Genomic DNA, 19,817 nt, shown 5'->3' on the forward strand with positions numbered 1-19,817 from the left:
CTCTAGTCCTGATGCTGCCCCTTCCGAGCTGCGGGTCCTTGGCTGGGCCGCTTAACCAGGGCCTCAGCTGTTCATCGACCCCCACGGCTCCCGCCTGCTACTTTAATCACAGGATGCTGTGACAAGTGATGTAACTGGAAGTGTTCAAAGAGCATCATGCGGAGAGGGAAATCACAGGTGCACAGAGCAGAGTGCTCACTATGAGGAGGCGTGCGTGCTCAGTCACGACCAGCTGTTTGTGACCACATGGCCTGCAGCCCACCAGGCTCCTCTGTCCATGGGATTTTTCAGGTGAGAATACTGGAATGGGTTGCCTTTTCCTTCTCCAAGGGATCTTCCTGACCCAGGGACTGAACTCGCGTCTCCTGCATTGGCAGGCAAGTGTTTTACCACCGTGCCACCTAGGAAGCCCGCCTATAATACACCAGGGCATTTCACCTTGCCAACTACAAACTGGCACTTGCCATCTACCTCTACAAGGACTAAACCATGAGCTGCTGCAGCTGCTGACCTTCAACACCCCTGAAAGGAGCTCAGGGTGGAGAACAGGAAAGAGGCCCTCTGTGCTCTGGGAGAAACTGGCACAGATAATCTGTCAAGAATTTTAGAAAGTGCTGTGCCTGCTGAAAAAGACAGATGTCTTTGCTAAAGGCAAGTGGTGTGTGTCTTCAATAGGCATATCTGCAATGTTATTTTCACAGCCTAGAAAATGAAAAAAAATAGCATGCTCACAAGGTAACTGCTTACTGATAGGGGCAGGAAATTTATATTTTAGGACTCAACTGAGTTGGACTCAACTCAATTGATGCTTTTGAACTGTGGTGTTGGAGAAGACTCTTGAACATCCCTTGGACTGCAAGGAGATCCAACCAGACAATCCTAAAGGAAATCAGTCCTGAATATTTATTGGAAGGACTGATGCTGAAGCTCAAACGCCAATACTTTGGCCACCTGATGCAAAGAACTGACTCATTTGAAAAGACCCTGATGCTGGGAAAGATTGAAGGCAGGAGTAGAAGGGGATGAGAGAGGATGAGATGGTTGGATGGCATCACTCGACTTGATGGACATGAATTTGAGCAAGGTCCTGGAGCTGGTGATGACAGGGAAGCCTGGCGTGCTGCAGTCCATGGAGTCGCAGAGTTGGACAAGACTGAGCGACTGAACTGAACTGACTACACAACTGAGCCCTAAAAATCTAAATGAATAAAAAGGCTGGGTATACTTCAAACAAAATTTAGTCAAAGAGCACAACAATGAGGCTGTTCGAGAAAGTATTAGTGACGTGAGATCTTGTCGCTCAGGGTTAGAATCCTTCAGGTCTGTCTTAAGACCCATGACCACATCTGTGCTTGCCTGCAACTCTCTCCTTCAGCTCTTGGGTTGGCCAAATAATTTGTTTGGGTTTTTCCATAACAGATTATGAAAAATCCAAATGGACTTTTTGGCTAACCCAATATTCTCTTCAGTTTGGTTCAAATCAAGGCTACGGAAGAAGTCAGCATCCTTTTAGGAGCTCCGACGTATTTTAAATTATGGCTCTGTGGCTCCTGGCTCCCCCACCAAGCAAGGAGAACTGAGAACTCCGATTGAGGACTGCTACCGAAGCACAGTGAGACAATGGGAACGACACACAGGGAAGGGCAGAGACGGGCAGGAACAGAAAACAGAAGGCGAAGCCCCTCTTCTCCATCATGCAGACATCGGGACAAGTCAAAGGAAGACCACCCTAAGAGCTGGCTCAAGGAGAGACATTTCAGTTACGCGGCCCTAGGTCTTTCGTACTGTCCAAACATCTTAGTGGCTGCGTGGCTTATCATCATGAAGACAACTTTGGAATCCTTGTTGCTGAATACCATTGGGTATTGCTGGGCCATATCACATATCAAAACCAGGAAAATTCCCCAGATATATATTATATTTTGCTTCTAACACAGAGAAAAGCAAAATAATAATATATATTTTTTCCTAAGCAGAAGAGAAGCAATCTTAAGGTCTCCAACATACTTCCTGTTACTTTGTCTAGAGCCCTTAGAAATGACATATTTCTCCCAAGGAGAGATGCTATGCCAGTTCTAAGACACGGCCGGGTGTGAAGTCATGATGCACGCAGGCATGCTGAGAGGTCCAAAGCTGGGGGCTGACTCTTGGAGATGCACCTTATTAGCCTTCCCAGGGTGCTAATAAATCTCCGCTTTGCAGGGTGCTGCCTGGAGAAGCCTGCCTCCTTACCTTTCACATGGGGAAGGAAGTGGTGTCGGAATGGGGAGTTGGGGCGGGAGTCGCTGTGGGCGGAGCTGAGGCTGCTGGTGCGCAGGAAGGACCTCTGCACACCAGGAGACAGCAGCTCTGTGCAGCAAGGACCGGGGGCAGGGCAGGGTGGAAACAGAAAAGAAGAGCAGAAATTAACACAGGAGCAGGGACACCGCCATCATTCCAAGGGAGGGAAAAGGAAAAAAAAACAAAACAAAGAACATTAATCAGGAGTCTGAAAACAGAGGAAGGAAAACGGGTTAAGAAGGTGTCTGTGAGGGGTTAGGCACAGTGGGGAGAGTCTGCCAACGGGTCCAGGTCAGTCCAGAGTCACTCTCTGAGGATAAATGGCTTTAGTGGGAGGGAACGGCCACCAGGACATTCTGGCAGGATGACACCCACGACCGCTGAGTCGGGACCAGGCATGCCACTTAGACTCAACCATGGCTGTTTTAAAAAGGGCACCTGACAAAACAGAATCCTCTGACATATATGTTTAAAAGTGACAGTCCTTTCAAGAACCTTGCAAAGAACTATTGGGCTGGCCAAAATAGTTCATTTGGGTTTTACCCTAAGGTGACAAACTCAAATGAACTTTTTGGCCAACCCAATACCAATATGTCAGGGTCAGATTCTTTTTTTTTTCTGTTTAAGTGGTAAACCTCTCCTACTAGAAGTTTAATTTTACTCTGTACTGGTCTGTGTCCCCTGGGTGGCAAAGAGATGACTATGATGCTGAGAGCTGGGCAGTGGAGGCGCTGATGAGCTGGAAACTTAGTTACGGACCTTTAAGCTAAACCAGACTGAGGGGCGTGCATGAATTTCTGGCATCTAGAACTTACGGAGTGGATACTTCAAGGTGCTCTGTCTGACCAGGACTGTGCTAGCAGAGCCCCCACCTTGAAAAAATCATCTTAATAAACGGCATCACACAGGTCCATAACGTATCATGAAGGGGGAGAAGTCGTGCTTAGGACGCACAGATTGTTCTGAAGGTTCTTGGCATCAGAACTATGATGGGAACACAGGAACACTTTCCACTGCCCCATGAGGACAGGGCCTTTTTGGAAAACCAAGTCCCTGACTGACTTCCCTGGCCATCCAGTGGTCTCTCGGACAGTTTCCCGGCAATCCCATGTCATTCTGACAAGGTCACAGCTGCAGCCTCAGTGACCTTAGGGTATGCCCACACATAGGGATGGTGGCATAAAGGATTTCTCATCACCCAGGCGGATAAGGGCTTAAATCCAAACCCAGGAATAAAATGGATATAAATGTATAAGACAAATAAAAGGAATTCCTCTCCTGAAAACTTTCCTTTAATGGAACTCAACAAATACTGAGTAAATGTTTAGGAGCCTAGAGAAAACTATATATTATTGAAAGATTCAAGAGTAAAAATTTAATCCTCTACAAGCACTAAATTTCTGGCTTTAAAGAGAAGATTGCAGCCTTTTTACGTTCATTTCATTCTTTTGGTTTTATTTTATAGAATAAGTTCCCATATGAATGGGCTTATGAGCCTGCACAGAAGCAAGAGGCTTAAAATGAAGGCTTTGTAGACATGAATCATCACCAAGTTTGTTTAAAAAGCCAAAATCTTCCTTGGTGAATTTATTTCTTCTGTGAATTTATTTGTCTTCTGTGATAAGATCTTTATTCTTTTTCTACTCCACATAGGAGACACCCTCTAATATGAAAAGGAACCACATTTTGCAGAGATAAAGGTCAAACAAAGATCATTACTCTTAATAATCTCCATCAAAGCTCGTCTCTAGTGCTTTTATGTTTTACAAGTCTGATTCAAAATTTTAGGTTGGAAGGCACCTTAAAATTTACCAAATACAGCCCGTGCTTATATATGAGACTTCCTTCTAGTGGGTTCTTAACCAAGCACTCATAGTAATACCATGTGCGTGGATGGGGGAAACATAACAAACACTGGATTTTAGATGATGCTGGTAAGCCTAAAAGGCACATCACCATATTTTCTTTTGGAGATCTCCATTTCAAGACTCAAAGTGCTGAGATTATCTTCAAGTCTTAAAAAAATAAATTCCTTTACTTTTTGTTGTCCACTGTCAAAATGTAATGATTCAGTAAATCATAATAAATATAATCATAAAATGTGTCTTGTTTCAAGAAAAGAAATAACACAAACTGTAATGGGATAGAAATTTTTGATTTTTTTTCTTTTCTGGGAGAGGGGAAGGTAGATTTTTAAATACAGTAACAGTGGTGGGGAAAACAATCACATGGAAACACAGGATGATCCAGAGTGAATCCCGGGAAGAGGTGCCCTTACCGGGTCTGTGAAAATGCTGAGGAGAGCGAGACGTGGTTGGAGTGTAGCTGTGGCGGCTGTACACTGGGGAGTTGATGGAGCCCTGGCTTGTGGACCGGTGGATCATCCGGTCCCGCCCATCCTGGTACCCCTGGAAGAAAGTGTGAGACAGTGGGAGCACAACACATAGTCAGGCTGTTGTCAGGCTCAAGTGAAGTCAGGCTGCACCAAAGTCCCCCAGGAACTATCTCGTCGACCCGTTCATGCATACATTTTAGGGGCATGTTCCTTAAATAGGTATGCAAACAAACACTCCATGGGTAACGCCTTTTGTTCAAAACCTATAGTCTTTGCCTTTACCAAGATTTTAAGATGTTAAAGTGATAAACTCCAGTGTTGACAGAGGTCTGGGAAAAAGGAATAATTCCAACGACCATGTTTATATGATGCTTTTCAGTTTTACAAAGTGTATTCACATAGGTTGTATCATGTGACCTGCATCAGAAGGAAGGTAGAACACATGGTGTTCCCTCTCTTCTCCATAAGTTCAGGATGTTCCAGAGGGTTCCAGGCAGAGACCTGTGGGCAGGTGTGTAGCTTGTACAGGTGGAACCTGTTTCAGAAACAGCCTCCTGACTCTAATCTTGCTCGTGGATCCAACCAGGATCTATGATGTTGATCTGGGGACATTCTAAGTTGATTTTCCTGGAGAATAAGCTTGTGTTGGCCTCAAATCCAATAATTCTAAGAGGCAAATCCTAAAAATACTTTAATGATCTTTAAGTGGAAAAATTTCCTTAGATATTTATAATGTCACCATTTATAAAGACAAAGTTTTGTATTATGTGCTCAACAAATGGGGGGTACACTTAAGCTATGCCTTATCAATTTAATGGAATACAGTAGCATCACACCATGTCCAAATCTAAAGAATACTGTGCGTATAAAGTTCAAAAAAAAATCATACACACAACCATAACATAAAACTGTAAAAGAACTAGACGAGTACAGGGAATGTCTTACACTTTAGGAATCTGCTGTCCTATGAAGTTTTTACTAGCACAATAAAAATAAAAGTTTGAAAAAATGCACAAAAATGATCTAAATTAAAATCTCAATTACCATGGATATGTGAAATGCAAGAACAAGAGGCAAAAAAGCTTTGGTTTGATCCTAGTTGGCTCTAACAACAAAACAAAATCCCTGCAGTAGTGTGCCTCAATCTTGCAAGTGGTCAATTACAGAAATGATTGCTTCATAACTTCAGTTATAAATGCTCATAGAAATTACTCATAGCACTTGGTATAAACCATCACAATACTACAGAGATTGTACCACTTCAAATTACAGTGATTACCTAAGGTCACTCCAGTTTTATATAGACTATCCAGAAAGTTACTTGACTTTAAGACTACTGATTTTATTATTATTATTCGTAGATGGGGGCAGACCTAACCCCTGAGGAGTTTGCTCACTGGATGCATAAAGAAATGCAGAACATTACGAAGCATGCTGGAACAAACAATCCCTTTACTATTATCTGTAACAGCTCACATGAAAGAAAGTGCTGGGTTGGACCTGGGTGCTGGACCATGCTCAGATATGAGTTGGTCTGAGCTTACAGGGACGACCAAGAATGAGATGGCTGGAAGGCATCACTGACTCTGTGGGCATGAGTTTGAGTGAACTCCGGGAGTTGGTGATGGACAGGGAGGCCTGGCGTGCTGTGATTCATGGGGTCGTGGAGAGTCGGACACGACTGAACTGAACTGAGCTTACGCTGCTAGTTTCAAAGCTACCCTCCAAGAGAAAAATCACACAGAAACAATAGGAAGTACTTCTAAGGCTTCTTTCTGGTCACCATGAAAGTAAGTCAATGTGGGTGAGGGCAAAACCAAGAATTTCTGGGACCAGGGCTATAGTGTGAAGGTGCTGTTTCATTTTATAAATCAATATCCCCAGCTTCCTGAAGAACGTTTAATAAAATGGGTTGGTAGAATAAATCATTTGGGAGCTGTGTCTTTGGTGTTGGATGCTACAGAAGGGAAGGGCATGTTTGGGTTGACATGGGACCCATAACTTACTATGGAACAATCACTGATCGCTATATGGGATCCAGACACTCAGGAGGTTATTCCCAAGGGAACAGACAGGCTGGTGGACTTGATAAAAGCCACTATATGGTCTGTCTACCCTGAGAAGGGAGACAAGACTACTGAGTTTAGACTAAGAGGGCTGGTCTTCCATGAAGATGGCTCTGCTGATAGAAACACCACAGCCACGGTTGGCCATTTCACATGATCTAGTAGGTTGGGAATCAGATCAATAATTACGGAAGATGAGAAAGAGCCCCACATAGGGACAAGTGGTTCTACTTCCTGAAAACACTTTCCTACTATTCAGAGGTGCAATGTACAACTGGTTTTATTTCTTTGTCTCCATTTAAAAAGAAATGTGCTTCTGTGTCTTAGAATCATATCTTACACTAAGGAGTTCAACATTCACCATAATCTCGCGCAGTTTTTCTGTTTGTTTAATATCCTTTTGCAAAAATGTGAGTCTAGGAAAGGTCCAAGTAATTCTCCAATTCCACCCATTTAAATTTTAAAAAATGACACTTACTTCCGCCGATGGAGTAGGAGACAAAGTCCTTGGAGACTGGAAGAATAAAAGAGAAAGTCACAATGTTAACTCATTTTAATTAGAGTTGCTTATCAGAATCATCTGGAAACATAATTCAAACTACACATGCCAGCACCCTTGCCTGTCCTCCATCTTCTGATTCAGAAGATGAGAGTGGGGCTCAGACAGGTACACAATGGCAAAGCCCTTGGGGGGCCGGGGCGCACGTGTCTGCCTGGTAACCACGGGTTTTGACAAATATGTTGTAATGCTTTTAGGTAATTAGGTTAGAGAAATTGGAACTATTTCCTCTCTATATTCATGGTTTCCCACCATGAGTTACAGTGTCTACTGGAACACAGAATTTAGTAAGCACAGTTGCTGACTAAGCTATACCACAGTAATTAATCACGTAATATGTTATGGTGACCACCTTGGTGACGTCTTCCCCAGGAGGCCTTGTGGACCTCATCACCATTCACCTTCTGGCTTCCATCTTTCTAGGATTCCTCGAGGCAGTCAGCAGACCAAGCCCTCTCTCATCTCAGGACCTCTGCACTTGCTGTGTCCTCTGCCAACAGTGCTTTCCACTCAGACACCTGCAGGGCTCACTCCCCATCTTCAGTGAGGCCTCTGCTCAAATGCATTACCACCCAGTACCTTCTGTGATCCTCCCACTTAAAGCAGCAACCCAGCACCCCCCGACCCCCGTGTACTTTCTCCTTACTCTGCTTCATTATCTGTCAAAGCAATATCACCCTGTAATACTATGTTCTGTATCTGTCTGTCTATTATCTGTCTCCCACTTTCCACTGCAAGCTCCATGAGGGCAAGAAATCCATTCATTTACAACTAAGTGTCCCCAGTGACTGGAGCAGCTCCTGGCACATATTAGGTTGCTGCTGCTGCTGCTAAGTCACTTCAGTCGTGTCCGACTCTGTGTGACCCCATAGACAGAAGCCCACCAGGCTCCCTCATCCCTGGGATTCTCCAGGCAAGAACACTGGAGTGGGTTGCCATTTCCTTCTCCAATGTGTGAAAATGAAAAGTGAAAGTGAAGTCGCTCAGTCGTGTCCGAGCCTTCAGTTCAGTTCAGTCGCTCAGTCGTGTCCGACTCTCCACGACCCCATGAATCACAGCACGCCAGGCCTCCCTGTCCATCACCAACTCCCGGAGTACACTCAAACTCATGTCCACAGAGTCGGTGACGCCATCCAGCCATCTCATTCTCCGTCGTCCCCTTCTCCTCCCGCCCCCAACCTTTCCCAGCATCAGAGTCTTTTCCAGTGAGTCAACTCGTCGCATGAGGTGGCCAAAGTATTGGAGTTTCAGCTTTAGCATCAGTCCCTCCAATGAACATCCAGGATTGATCTCCTTTAGAATGGACTGGTTGGATCTCCTTGCAGTATAAGGGACTCTCAAGAGTCTTCTCCAACACCACAGTTCAAAAGCATCGATTCTTTGGCGATCAGCCTTCTTCACAGTCCAACTCTCACATCCATACATGACCACGGGAAAAACCATTGCCTTGACTAGATGGACCTTGGTTGGCAAAGTAATGTCTCTGCTTTTTAATATACTATCAAGGTTGGTCATAACTTTCCTTCCAAGGAGCAAGCGTCTTTTAATTTCATGGCTGCAATCAGCATCTGCAGTGATTTTGGAGCCCAAAAAAACAAAGTCTGACACTGTTTCCACTGTTTTTCCATCTATTTCCCATGAAGTGATGGGACCAGATGCCATGATCTTTGTTTTCTGAATGTTGAGCTTCAAACCAACCTTTTCACTCTCCTCTTTCACTTTCATCAAGAGGCTTTTGAGTCCTCTTCACTTTCTGCCATAAGGGTAGTGTCATCTGCATATCTGAGGTTATTGATATTTCTCCCAGCAATCTTGATTCCAGCTTGTGCTTCTTCCAGCCCAGCATTCCTCATGATGTACTCTGCATATAAGTTAAATAAGCAAGGTGACAATATACAACCTTGACGTACACCTTTTCCTATTTGGAACCAGTCTGTTGTTCCATGTCCAGTTCTAACTGTTGCTTCCTGACCTGCATACAGGTTTCTCAAGAGGCAGGTCAGGTGTTCTGGTATTCCCATCTCTTTCAGAATGTTCCACAGTTTATTGTGATCCACACAGTCAAAGGCTCTGGCATAGTCAATGAAGCAGAAATAGATGTTTTTCTGAAACTCTCTTGCTTTCTCCATGTATGTGAAAATGAAAAGTGAAAGTGAAGTCGCTCAGTCGTGTCCGAGCCTTAGCGACCCCAATAAATATTTCCTAAATGAATGAATGAAACGTTCACAATTAAAAATGCAAAAAATCTTTCAAATAGAAATGAAATGCAAACGAAGTGTTCAGAAGAACATGGCCAGTGGCGGATTTCTCAGTTTCAGAATTTGCCCTTCTGTCCCAAGTGTACAAGAAGTCGCTGGCTGTCTGTACTCCAGACTTCCTCGAGCCCATGGTCTGGTCTGATCTGCCTTCTGGAAGCACAGATGGCTACACAGAACTTCAAGCTTACTTCTCCAGTGTTTCTAAAATGGCAGTATATGGATTCTGTGGAAGTGCTAATGATTAAAAGGATAACGAAACAGCTTGTAAACCTGTCTAAGCTCCAAGCTTCATGGGTTGGAGACAAGTTCATGAACACATCTGATTTCTGATTGGACGGCATCCACCTAGTCCAGACTCGATGCTCAGAGAAACCCACAGGCCATCATTCTAGGTTATCGTTGAGTACTTATTATGTGCCAAAATCTAAATATTTCACTTAATCCTTACAGAAAACCTCTACAGTAGGTGTCCCTATTTTCTTGAGTTTACAGATAAGGAGATGGAAATATGCAATTTTTCCAAAGTCATATGGAGAGTAAATATCAGAGTCTGGTTCCAAACACAGAAATGTTCACTTCAAAGCTCAAACATCTGGGCCCATAACACCATAAAGCAACTTGCCTCCCCTTGAGACTTGAACATTAGGCAATTATCATTCACTTCCTGTAGGACCAGCTTCTATGCACTCTGTTCAGGAACCTTCCTTTGCCACTTATTTTCTGTGAAACTGTGCCCCGCAAAGGCAACTGAACCATCCAAGCCAATCGATCAATCAACCTGCACTTCAAAGGCTGCAGATGCAGTTACAGCTATGTGACCACTAGGTGGCACTACATGAAAACGGACAACACTTGCCACCCAAGGGATCATTTCAACCAGGAGCTATACTCTGGAATACAAACCCAGATTGGAAAAATAAAAAAATTTAAAGATATACATATATATACACACATATGTACGTATATACATAGATTCTGTCATTATCTGCTTTACAGACAGAGAAGGATTATAAAGAGTGTCTCATGGTCAAATTCACACAAACTAATGAGTGGAGTCCCTGGGTTAAGCCCAGGTAACTTGATTCCAGAAGCCCATCTCATAGCACTGTGCTGTACCGTGACCCTATGCTTTCTTTTCCTGCATATACTAATTATCTTACGGTGCTGGAAAACACAGTTGTCAAAACTTAGGGGCTGTGCTCTCTCTCCTCACGATCCCCATGAACATATTTCAGCTCACCCCAAGGCTGCCCCCTCACCCCAGAGGACCCTTCCCGCGATCCTCTCTGCTCACAGACTCTCCCCAGTTTCGGCTCCTTTCCCAGCAAGTCAGCTCCTCTACCCTCCAACTTGGTCCAGATACTCCTCCTGCACTGTTGCTTCCTGTGGTTGGTCTGCTTCCCCCCCTCTCCACACCTCCCAAGGGGAAGGGATGGTGCAACAGGCTGCTGAGGACCTCAAAGCACCTGCTACTGACTTATCTCGATTCCAATCAGTAGTTTTTATACATGTGGCAAAAGAGAAAGAAGTTGTGCCATTCACAACTTCTGGGAATTTATTACCTCTCCCAGGCTCTGCCTCTCCTGTTTGTCATCATAGCCCGAAGAGTAGAAAGGCTCATAGGTAATAAGATCTGGACGTTCAATGTCATAAATTGCCTTGACCTTGGGAATGGCTGCTAAATCCTTGTAATCCAGGATTTCATTGTCCACTTTTGCCTGCCAAAGTTAAACAGAAAGAAAAATCACTCTGCCATCTTATCTTTGAGGAACTGTGGTTAGTGCGTCTCATGTCTTGTTTAAAGAGTGAAAATCTTAAAAATAAACAAATCCTAAAATACTTTGCTTAGCATGGTCACACTGTTTATAAAGTTGCCTATTTAAGACTCACAGACATGGAGAACAGAATTGTGATTGCCTAGAGGGAGGGAGATTGGGGTGGAAGAATTAGGAGTTTGAGACTAACAGATGGAAAATTTCTTATGTAGAATGGATAAACAAGAAGGTCTTACTATACAGGATAGGAAACTATATTCAATATCCTGTGATAAACCATAATGGCAGAGAATATGAAAAGTAATATGTGTACATATGTATAACTAAATTATTTTACTATACAGTAGAAATAGATACAACATTGTACATCAACTATATGCTAATAAATTTAAAAAATAAAGTTGCCTATTTATACCAGATACTCATGTTTTCAAAAAAAGTCACCAAAAGCTTGGCAAAAAGTCTAAGTAGAATTCATCAAATAGAGAAGAATGCAAACCTTCAGGATTTCCTAAATTTATGACAGAGAAGGGAAAGCTCAAACAGATGGTCAAAAAATCCTCCCAGATGGCTAAAAACAAGAACTGCATATTTAATAAACTAAATATTTAAAGACCTTTCTGGCAGAATTTAAGGACACTCAGTACTGGAATTATAAAGGTATGATTAATCTCCAATATCTATATGCAAGTTAGGTGCAATAATTTTTCAAGTCATGTATCACAGTACTGCATTTTATAGGGTTATCTACTCAATCACTCTATACTGATGGTCACATCCACAGAAACATTCGATCACCTGGAGGAAAATGGGATTGAGATGGCTGATCTACAAGAATGAAAACTGGATCTCATAACAGAAATAGAAAGCATTTTGAATTATTCCCTTTCAGATTATCCAGTCCACACTTACCATCTGCTACCTTACTTGGCCTGGAAGTATCTCTTCCAGAAGCGGATACTTACATAGATAGTATGACCCGGGGAGCCAGGGATGCTGGAGCCTGGTCGAGAGTAAATGCTTTCGGAGGAAGTCCTGGTAGGCTGTAAAAGAAAGAGTGACATGTAAGATTTCAGACCGTGGCTTCCGAATCACGACTGGCTGAAGTCCCTACACTTGCCTAAAGACTTAAGTTGGTTAAAAAGAGAAAGACTTGTAACTTCTCTGAATAAGGGAAGATATAACCGAGGAAGAAAGAACGAACTGTGCCATCAGCCTTGAAAGTGCACTTGGGGGCTTCTTTTTTCTCCTTGCCCCCAACATCAAGCACATTCCATCTCCACGGCCACCATCCTAGCACCATCCAGTCACCACCTGTGCTAGCCTGGACTCCTGCCCTGGCCTCACCTTAGGGTTTCCTGCCTTTAACCATTTTCAAATCCACTGGGCACCCAGTGGCCACAGAGATCTGTGAAGAATATAGTCTGAACGGTCACTCTGTGGGTGTCAGCATCTGCAAAGAATGGAGTCACTGTTCCCAGGGCCTCGGGATCTCGTCCCTGCCTGCCTTTCCTGCATCACTCACTGCCCGCCGTCACTCACAGGACGGGAACATGTCACTGCTTCAGGGTTCTTATCCTTGCTGCTTCCTCGACCTGAGAAGCGTGCTCCCATCCCCCATTTCACTTGTCTTTTTCTTCCCTCCTTCAGTCTAGGCTTAAATATCACCTCCTCAAAGAAGACTTGCCTGTTCTCTTCCTCCAGAGTTGGTGATCTTGCTATTTTCTCTCATGGCATTAATCCTGCTTTCTCCTTCATGAATAAAATGAATAAAGCCGTACTTGCTGGTTTCATCATCATGTCGCTCTCGCTCATTACCTTTAGTTATGACCTCTGCCCTCAGAGGGCTTCTTTTCTTACCACTGTATGTGCCCACCGTTTTGCACAGGTACAGAGTAGGCGTAAATATTTGTTGTGGGAATGAGAATTTATTATTTGCAAACAACTACTCAGTTTGTGGATACTTGACTCATGTTAATTACATGATTTGAGCTTAACCACATGGAAGGTCACTGAGTTAAGGTCCATGGTCGGCCACCAGGGAAAGCAAAAGAAAGTGGACTTTGTAACACAAACTCAGAGAACCCTGAGAGGGCAGGATGGTGACAGAAGAGGGGAAATGCATGAACTGGGATTAATGGCCCCCCACCCCTGCTTGATACGTTCTGGAAAGCTCTGCAAAGACACCAAAGGCCTGGTCTTGGAAGGCTTCTCCCTTCTGTGCAGCTATTCCTTGGAGAGGACGATTTATAGATCTGTGTTAGGAATACTGTTCCTGCTGATATTTCGGTATCCTGATGTGAGTATAACTGAGTCCCTACAACTCCCTCTAAAAATGAGGATATTGTATCACTATGGACCTCACATCTGAAACAAGGAAAGCAAACCCGCCTGGTCATCTTGAGGCAGGCAGCGCTTGGACCTGCTTGGACAGTAAGAATCCACTGGAGGGGTGGGATCAGTTGTTCTCACCAGGGTCCCTGACATCTCTGAGACATAAGGGTGGCAGGGGGCACAGTGGCGGTGAGCCAGGCTCGGCCCTTCCGGCCCTCCCTCCTTGGACAAGCACTTTCCTCCTCGAGTGACAATTTTCCAAGCACAGGAGTATCTCAAGATGATAGAATCCCCACATCTGAATATATTACAAAAGAAAGGATTCACGTAATAACAGGACTCCCAAAATCCAACTCCCGGATCAATTTGCCAATCAAAACATACAAGGGACACCACCAAAGTGCAGCCCTCCTGTAAAAAGAGATGCGACCACTTCAGAAAGCTGAGCCAGTAACCCTCTCTGTGGGATAACTGGGCTTCCCTGGTGGCTCAGTGGTAAAGAAGCTGCCTGCAATGCAGGAGCCCCAGGTTCAATCCCTGGGTTGGGAAGATCCCCTGGAGAAGAAAACGACAACCCACTCCAGTATTCTTGCCTGGAGAATCCCATGGACAATGAGAGAAGACAATAATTCACTACAGGCAGTCCTTCGGCTTCAAGTTGCCAGGATCTAACATTTGTAAACTCAATATAGTAATGAAGCCTCTTAGGCAACAACATGAGATTAATAGTACTGAACATTTCTGACCCACTTACTCTGTGGCAGGCCCTGTGCTGAGCACTCCCCAAGTATGCTCTCAATTAATCTTCTCAATAACCCCAGGAAGGAGATTCTGCTAACATCCCTGTTTTCTAAATGATGGGAGAGTCACACAGGTGGGCAAGTGTCAGGATTTGAAACTAGACGCTTTGGAGACAGAGCTTGAGCTCTTAATCCCTGTGCTAAATTTTCTGCCCACATTGGAGGGCGAGTGTGGCCATTCACTTTTCATCAACATGGCTTTGGGACAAGTGAGGTGAAAGTAAAAGAAAAATATGGAGATGAACTAGCAGGAGAGAGTGCATGCCAACTGAAAATGTTTTGACTGAAACTTAGAAGCTTCTAAGAAGCCTGCAATAGCTCGCTGTTGGGGTGGGGTGGGAGAGGGTGCTCCCCAGGAGAGTCAGATGTTTTGGGTTGCTGGCGTTGCTATGACAAAGGCTTGTTTTCATTAACAAGCAGTGAGGACACTGTGTGAATAGCCAAAGTGCACGCTGAGCTTTGGGGTCTCTCCCACCTTCCTCATCCTTATTTCTGCCCAAATGGGGGTCAGGTATCCTTTGTGTGTTTCCTGTAACAATGGGCCTGGGGTGGCTCTGAAGTGTTTCTTTCTCTGATGCACTGTGCACACTTGCAGGAACACAGCTGGGGAGAAGGTGCACAGGGATCGGAAAAGGGCCCTGAGTGCTCCCTTCCAGAGATGGAGAAATACTTGGCTGGAAAAGATCTCTTGGCTGAACCAGCCTGCCCCCAGCTCAGTTTCTCTCTCTCTTCCTTCTTCACAGGACTGAGCATCCTGTGAGTGACACAGGCTTTCTCTGAAGCATTTATCTTACTCATTTACTGTTTTAACATTGTTGGGCTAAAGGTATTAACATCCAAAAATTCTTCTCAAGTACCATTGTTTTCAGATTGAAGTCACCTCCAATTTGCATCCAACTGCCCTGGTTTCTCTGATTGCAAATAAAGATTTGAGAGTTTCATAGTCAGTTTTTGAAGTCAAGCCAACGTTCAACAAATCCACTGCTGCTCTGGCTCTTTCTTGAGATCACTGTGCCCAGTGTATCTTCAGACCACTTAGTGTATTTCAGAAACAGTTACAATGGGTTGGAGGTTCAGAAACTGCTGTCTTTCACTGCATTTGCCACTGTTGGCTTTAGCTTCATTCTGACCTCCTAACCTTCCTGTCAATTTTACTTCCACAGAGATCTTGCTTATGGGTTGAGTTATGCCCTTGCTTGCCTGTTTTCTTATAGTGGTCCTAATTTGCTTTCCTGTTGAAAATGAAATAATGGAACAAAATGCAGCTCTGTAGAGCATAACCTAGGGGGTTAAAAGGCTGGCTGTGGAGTCTAATGCCCTGATGCATATATTGGCTCTATTGGTTGTGTGACACTACACGAGTGTCTTTTTTCCCCTTTCCTTCCCCTTCTCACTCTTTCATTGCTTTCCCTTTACCTTCCTTACACTTCAATTTATCTACGTATAGAATGGTACACACAACACCTCCTCCCCAGCGATAAATGAAACAATACATACAAAGCTTCAGGTACCTTGCCCTGCACATGATGAAGACCCAGCATTTTCCAGACAACTGACGTGAGGCTGGAGTTCTTTGCCAGCATCTCAAATAATGAAGGGCAGGACTCACTCTGTTCTGCTCCTCATGACTGGACGGTCATTTTGGATGTGAGCTCCAATGACCAGACTTCCTCGAGTTCTCACCCTTGGAGACCTTCCCATCAGAACTCAGGTAACTGTCTCAGTGGATGGGGCAGTGGTCCCACCCAGAGCTGACAAATGTCCTTCCCTGAGAACTCCATGGAACGAATCTGTACCCTCCCAAGACAACAACTTCTCCAGCTGGCGTCTAGGCTCTAGTTACTATCACCCTTCCATGAGGGATAGCAGAGAGCTTGCTCAAGCCTGTCTGATCAAACAGGATAACTCCTGGTCTGCTCCCTCACGAACTGTGCTCCAAGTTAAACGGTACATAGGGATGGTCCCCCTACACCACAGTTCCTAATGGCTCCCCCTGCCGGTGTATTTGCTCAACCAGCAGAGGTTAGTGGTCTCTCTCTTGTGAAGATAAAAAATCTTACTCCTAAAAGTGGGACTATTATTTTTGAGTTTGAATCTTAAATATTTAGAATTTTACATTTCAATTCTAAACATCTAGACTTCTAAACATGCTGCATTTTATTTTCTCTGTGTTTTAAAGTGTTAATTTAAAAAGAGCCAATTCCTAATATTACATCATTTAACAAAAGAAACCCAAATGATTTAAGACCTTAATGCAAATGTAATTTGAGAGTACTTTAAAACAAGAAAGAAAAGAAACATGCTGAATTTTAAATGAACGTCTTGTTTATCACTGAAGTCCCCCTTTTCTTCTTCTAGCTGTGTTTCCCCCCTAATTAATACACCTTGCTAATAGTGTTTGATGGCCTTCAACATCAAAAGGCACAGAGCTGTCTTCTGACATGACAGCTCATATCCACACACTCAAAATTAAGGCTCATCTTAACCTCAAAAGCAACAGCTTACTGACATGTTTTCCCTCCTTCAAATCCCACTGACAGTTTCTTCTTTATCATTAACTTAATTCTAGTGTCACCTCTTCAGGTGGTAACAAAGTTGCAGATAATCCATATTTCTACAGATGATCTTCACGTGCAATTATTTCATCTAAATTACTGTTTCGTCCCATTCAGATAACCGAGTTCACAACAGTGATTCACTGAATTAAATCAAGAACCCAAATGAGTCAACAGGCTTTGTCTCTGGAATTCTCTATGAGAGCTGTGATAGACACAATTACCCTCTTGCCTATATTATAAATGAAGATAATCCCAAATATTTATCCCCAAAGGTCTTCCCATTTCTGTTCTACAGAGGGGAAATCAACACAAACCTATAGACCTGTGATGAAGTTGTTAAAGTAGATGCAATCTACTTATTCTCACTTTTTCCTTCATGCCTTTCAGAAAAAAACAACTTGAAAGCATAGTTGGAAACATTCAGTTTTTTCTTTTGATGCCATCTTTGGGGGGCAGGGAAGGTAGAGGAAAGCACGGGTAAAGCATGGTAGATATAAGAAGGATTATAATCAGTCTGTGATCTTTCAAAGGACTTTGACAACAAGATTAGCCTTTAATCCTCATTTTGGCAACAAGAGAAAAGGATCCTTCAGTAAGAACCTTCTAGTTGTATGTGGCTCATGCAAGAAAAAACACTTTCATAAAGAAAGTGTCTAAATACACATTTATTTTTCCAGCACACCTTCACATACCTACTTTCAGTTTCAAAAAGGCTATTTTCCTTGAAGGAAAGAAAGAAATCAACAAAGAGAGGTCTCACCGGTCTCATTTCAACAAGGAAGAGAAAAAAATGACATTTGAGCGCTAATAGTTAATGCTTGAACAATGCACATCTTTTTGTTTTCTGTACAAAACTTTAAAAACGCTCTAACTACATTTCACTTGCTATTTCCCTTACCCCTTGACTTTGTCCACCTGTTCTACACTTCAGAAGGCACAACCACAGGATGAAAATTACACTGAAGAAGTTCCCCAGCTCTCATCCATCTTTAAATGTTTACCATTAAAAACACTTACCAGAGCCTTGCCAGGAAATTAACCAGAGAAATGACATTTTCACTTATTTCCAATTGTGGGTCGCCCCACACACCTGGTCCCTTCTTAGAAGGAGAGCGATGGAGAGCCCTCTTGCCCCAGACCTCCCCTCACCCCGCAGGAGCTGGGAAGTAACAACTATGCTCATCTAGTCTGCATTCATCCGAAGCCATGCTCTAAGAAGGGAGAGAGCTACAGGTAACTGGACCCCGGATAAGAGAGGTTGTACAAGCGCCTATGGGACGGCTATTCATATAAGGCAGTTGACACCTTATATGAAGTGCTGCTAAGGTTGACAGTACCTGCCTTGGGTTTTTGTCGAAGTTCACCAGACAAGGAGGTGATAACAGCTGTAGAAGAAGGAACACTTAAAAAATCTGGACATACTAAATATTCATTGCTAAGTCAAAAGAGGAACTCCTTTCAGTTTTGTTTGTTTTTGCTTTTATTTTTGGTTTAGTTTTGGCTGCACCACTGGTTTGCAGGATCTTAGTTCCCCGATCAGGGATTGAACCTGTGCCCCGAGTAGTGAAGGCACAGAATCTTCTCCAGAACCAGGTATGCAACCGTGATTAGCCTTTACTATGGCCAAGAGTCCTCACTGTGCGGGATAAATCTTAACACCTAGACATTCTGATGAATTGTAAAGACACACCAAAAAGAATAAAATATCTGAACAGAGAGAAAACTGGGAATAAAGTGGTATGTCTGGTGGCAACATTAATAAAACAGTAACCAATAGCATAATTTCCTCATTCTAGATATACCTATAGCCTCTAGTTAGTTCCTTTGCAGAAACAGACACACAGTATTTGTTTGGTATATTATGGGTCTGCGAGTGCATACGTTATAATACAGTGAATGTTAGTTTCAGAAGAGAAAAAAAACTCATGCCCATTTTGGATGGCAGCCATTCATGCTTTAGCCTCCAAAGGCACAGCACAGAAGCCCCTTTTTAGAACAAAAGCAAGTGATCCACTCCAGATTACTACAAACTTGGTCCTGGGAATATCGTGTGGTTTGTTTATAATGAACTACCGACCTTTATCTGTAGACAAAATTTGCTTTTCTTATAAAACTCTTCCAAGTAAGCGAAACCAGAATATATTTTTCTTAGGTCATTCTATTGGGCTGGCCAAAAAGTTTGTTTGGGTTTTTTCCATAACATCTTGCAGAAAAACTTGAATGAACTTTTTGGCCAAATTAGTAATTTTTTTCCTCACCATTTTCTTTTACCTGTAATTCAGCAAGAGGAAAGAAGAAGAGACTTCAGAAAATAAAAAATAAACCTTCCTCCAAAATAAAACCAGGCTTATTTCCAGGACGTGAAGTGCTGAAAGTCCCTGCAAGGGGTACAGTTTATCTAACACTAAAGGTGCTTGATACTATCTGGTGAAATGAACTACTGTGTAGTCAACAGTATTTAAAAGATCAAAATATCTGAGTGGCTTGAGAATTGTTTTGGCATTCTCAGGCTTCTCAAAGGTTTTGATAAGCCATGATGGCCAACGGGTGAAGCAAGAGCTCATCAAATGGCCCATTTTCTCTGCCAGGTCCCAAGTGATTTATACACATTTATACATTATTTCCATGACAGGGTTACAGTTAACTTTACTGATATTTAAGGCTTGATAATGGGAATTAGATATCCATGCTTAACAACAGGGTAGGGAGAGAGGAGGTTTTCAAAAATAGACCTCTTTCTCCTTTTCTTCTTTTTCTCTCTCTTCTCCAGCCGACCACTTCTCAAGATGCCACACATCTTAAATTTAAGGGTCTGGAGAAGACCAAAAAATTTCACAGTTGATGGTATTTTT

General features: G+C 43.2%; 1 protein-coding gene across 14 annotated transcripts in view; it reads right to left on the reverse strand.

Annotated features, from left to right (window-relative positions):
* The window catches only part of ABLIM1 (actin binding LIM protein 1), a 340,561-nt gene that overhangs the window by 27,347 nt on the left and 293,397 nt on the right, over nucleotides 1-19,817 (reverse strand). For 5 of the 14 annotated variants that reach the window (XM_088842352.1, XM_088842348.1, XM_055424580.2 and 2 more), the window contains 6 exons: nucleotides 18,303-18,350; nucleotides 12,239-12,316; nucleotides 11,061-11,216; nucleotides 7,160-7,195; nucleotides 4,559-4,688; nucleotides 2,233-2,349 (listed from right to left, as the gene is read on the reverse strand). In XM_088842352.1, coding sequence (XP_088698478.1) covers nucleotides 2,233-2,349; nucleotides 4,559-4,688; nucleotides 7,160-7,195; nucleotides 11,061-11,216; nucleotides 12,239-12,316; nucleotides 18,303-18,350 — 565 coding nt within the window. The remainder of the gene's footprint in view (nucleotides 1-2,232; nucleotides 2,350-4,558; nucleotides 4,689-7,159; nucleotides 7,196-11,060; nucleotides 11,217-12,238; nucleotides 12,317-18,302; nucleotides 18,351-19,817) is intronic. The other 9 variants (XM_088842357.1, XM_088842356.1, XM_088842355.1 and 6 more) reach the window with 3 other exon arrangements.

Source organism: Moschus berezovskii, chromosome 12, assembly GCF_049115385.1.
Source record: "Moschus berezovskii isolate FMDL1 chromosome 12, NW_MosBer_1.0, whole genome shotgun sequence".
Classification (NCBI taxonomy): Eukaryota; Metazoa; Chordata; class Mammalia; order Artiodactyla; family Moschidae; genus Moschus; species Moschus berezovskii.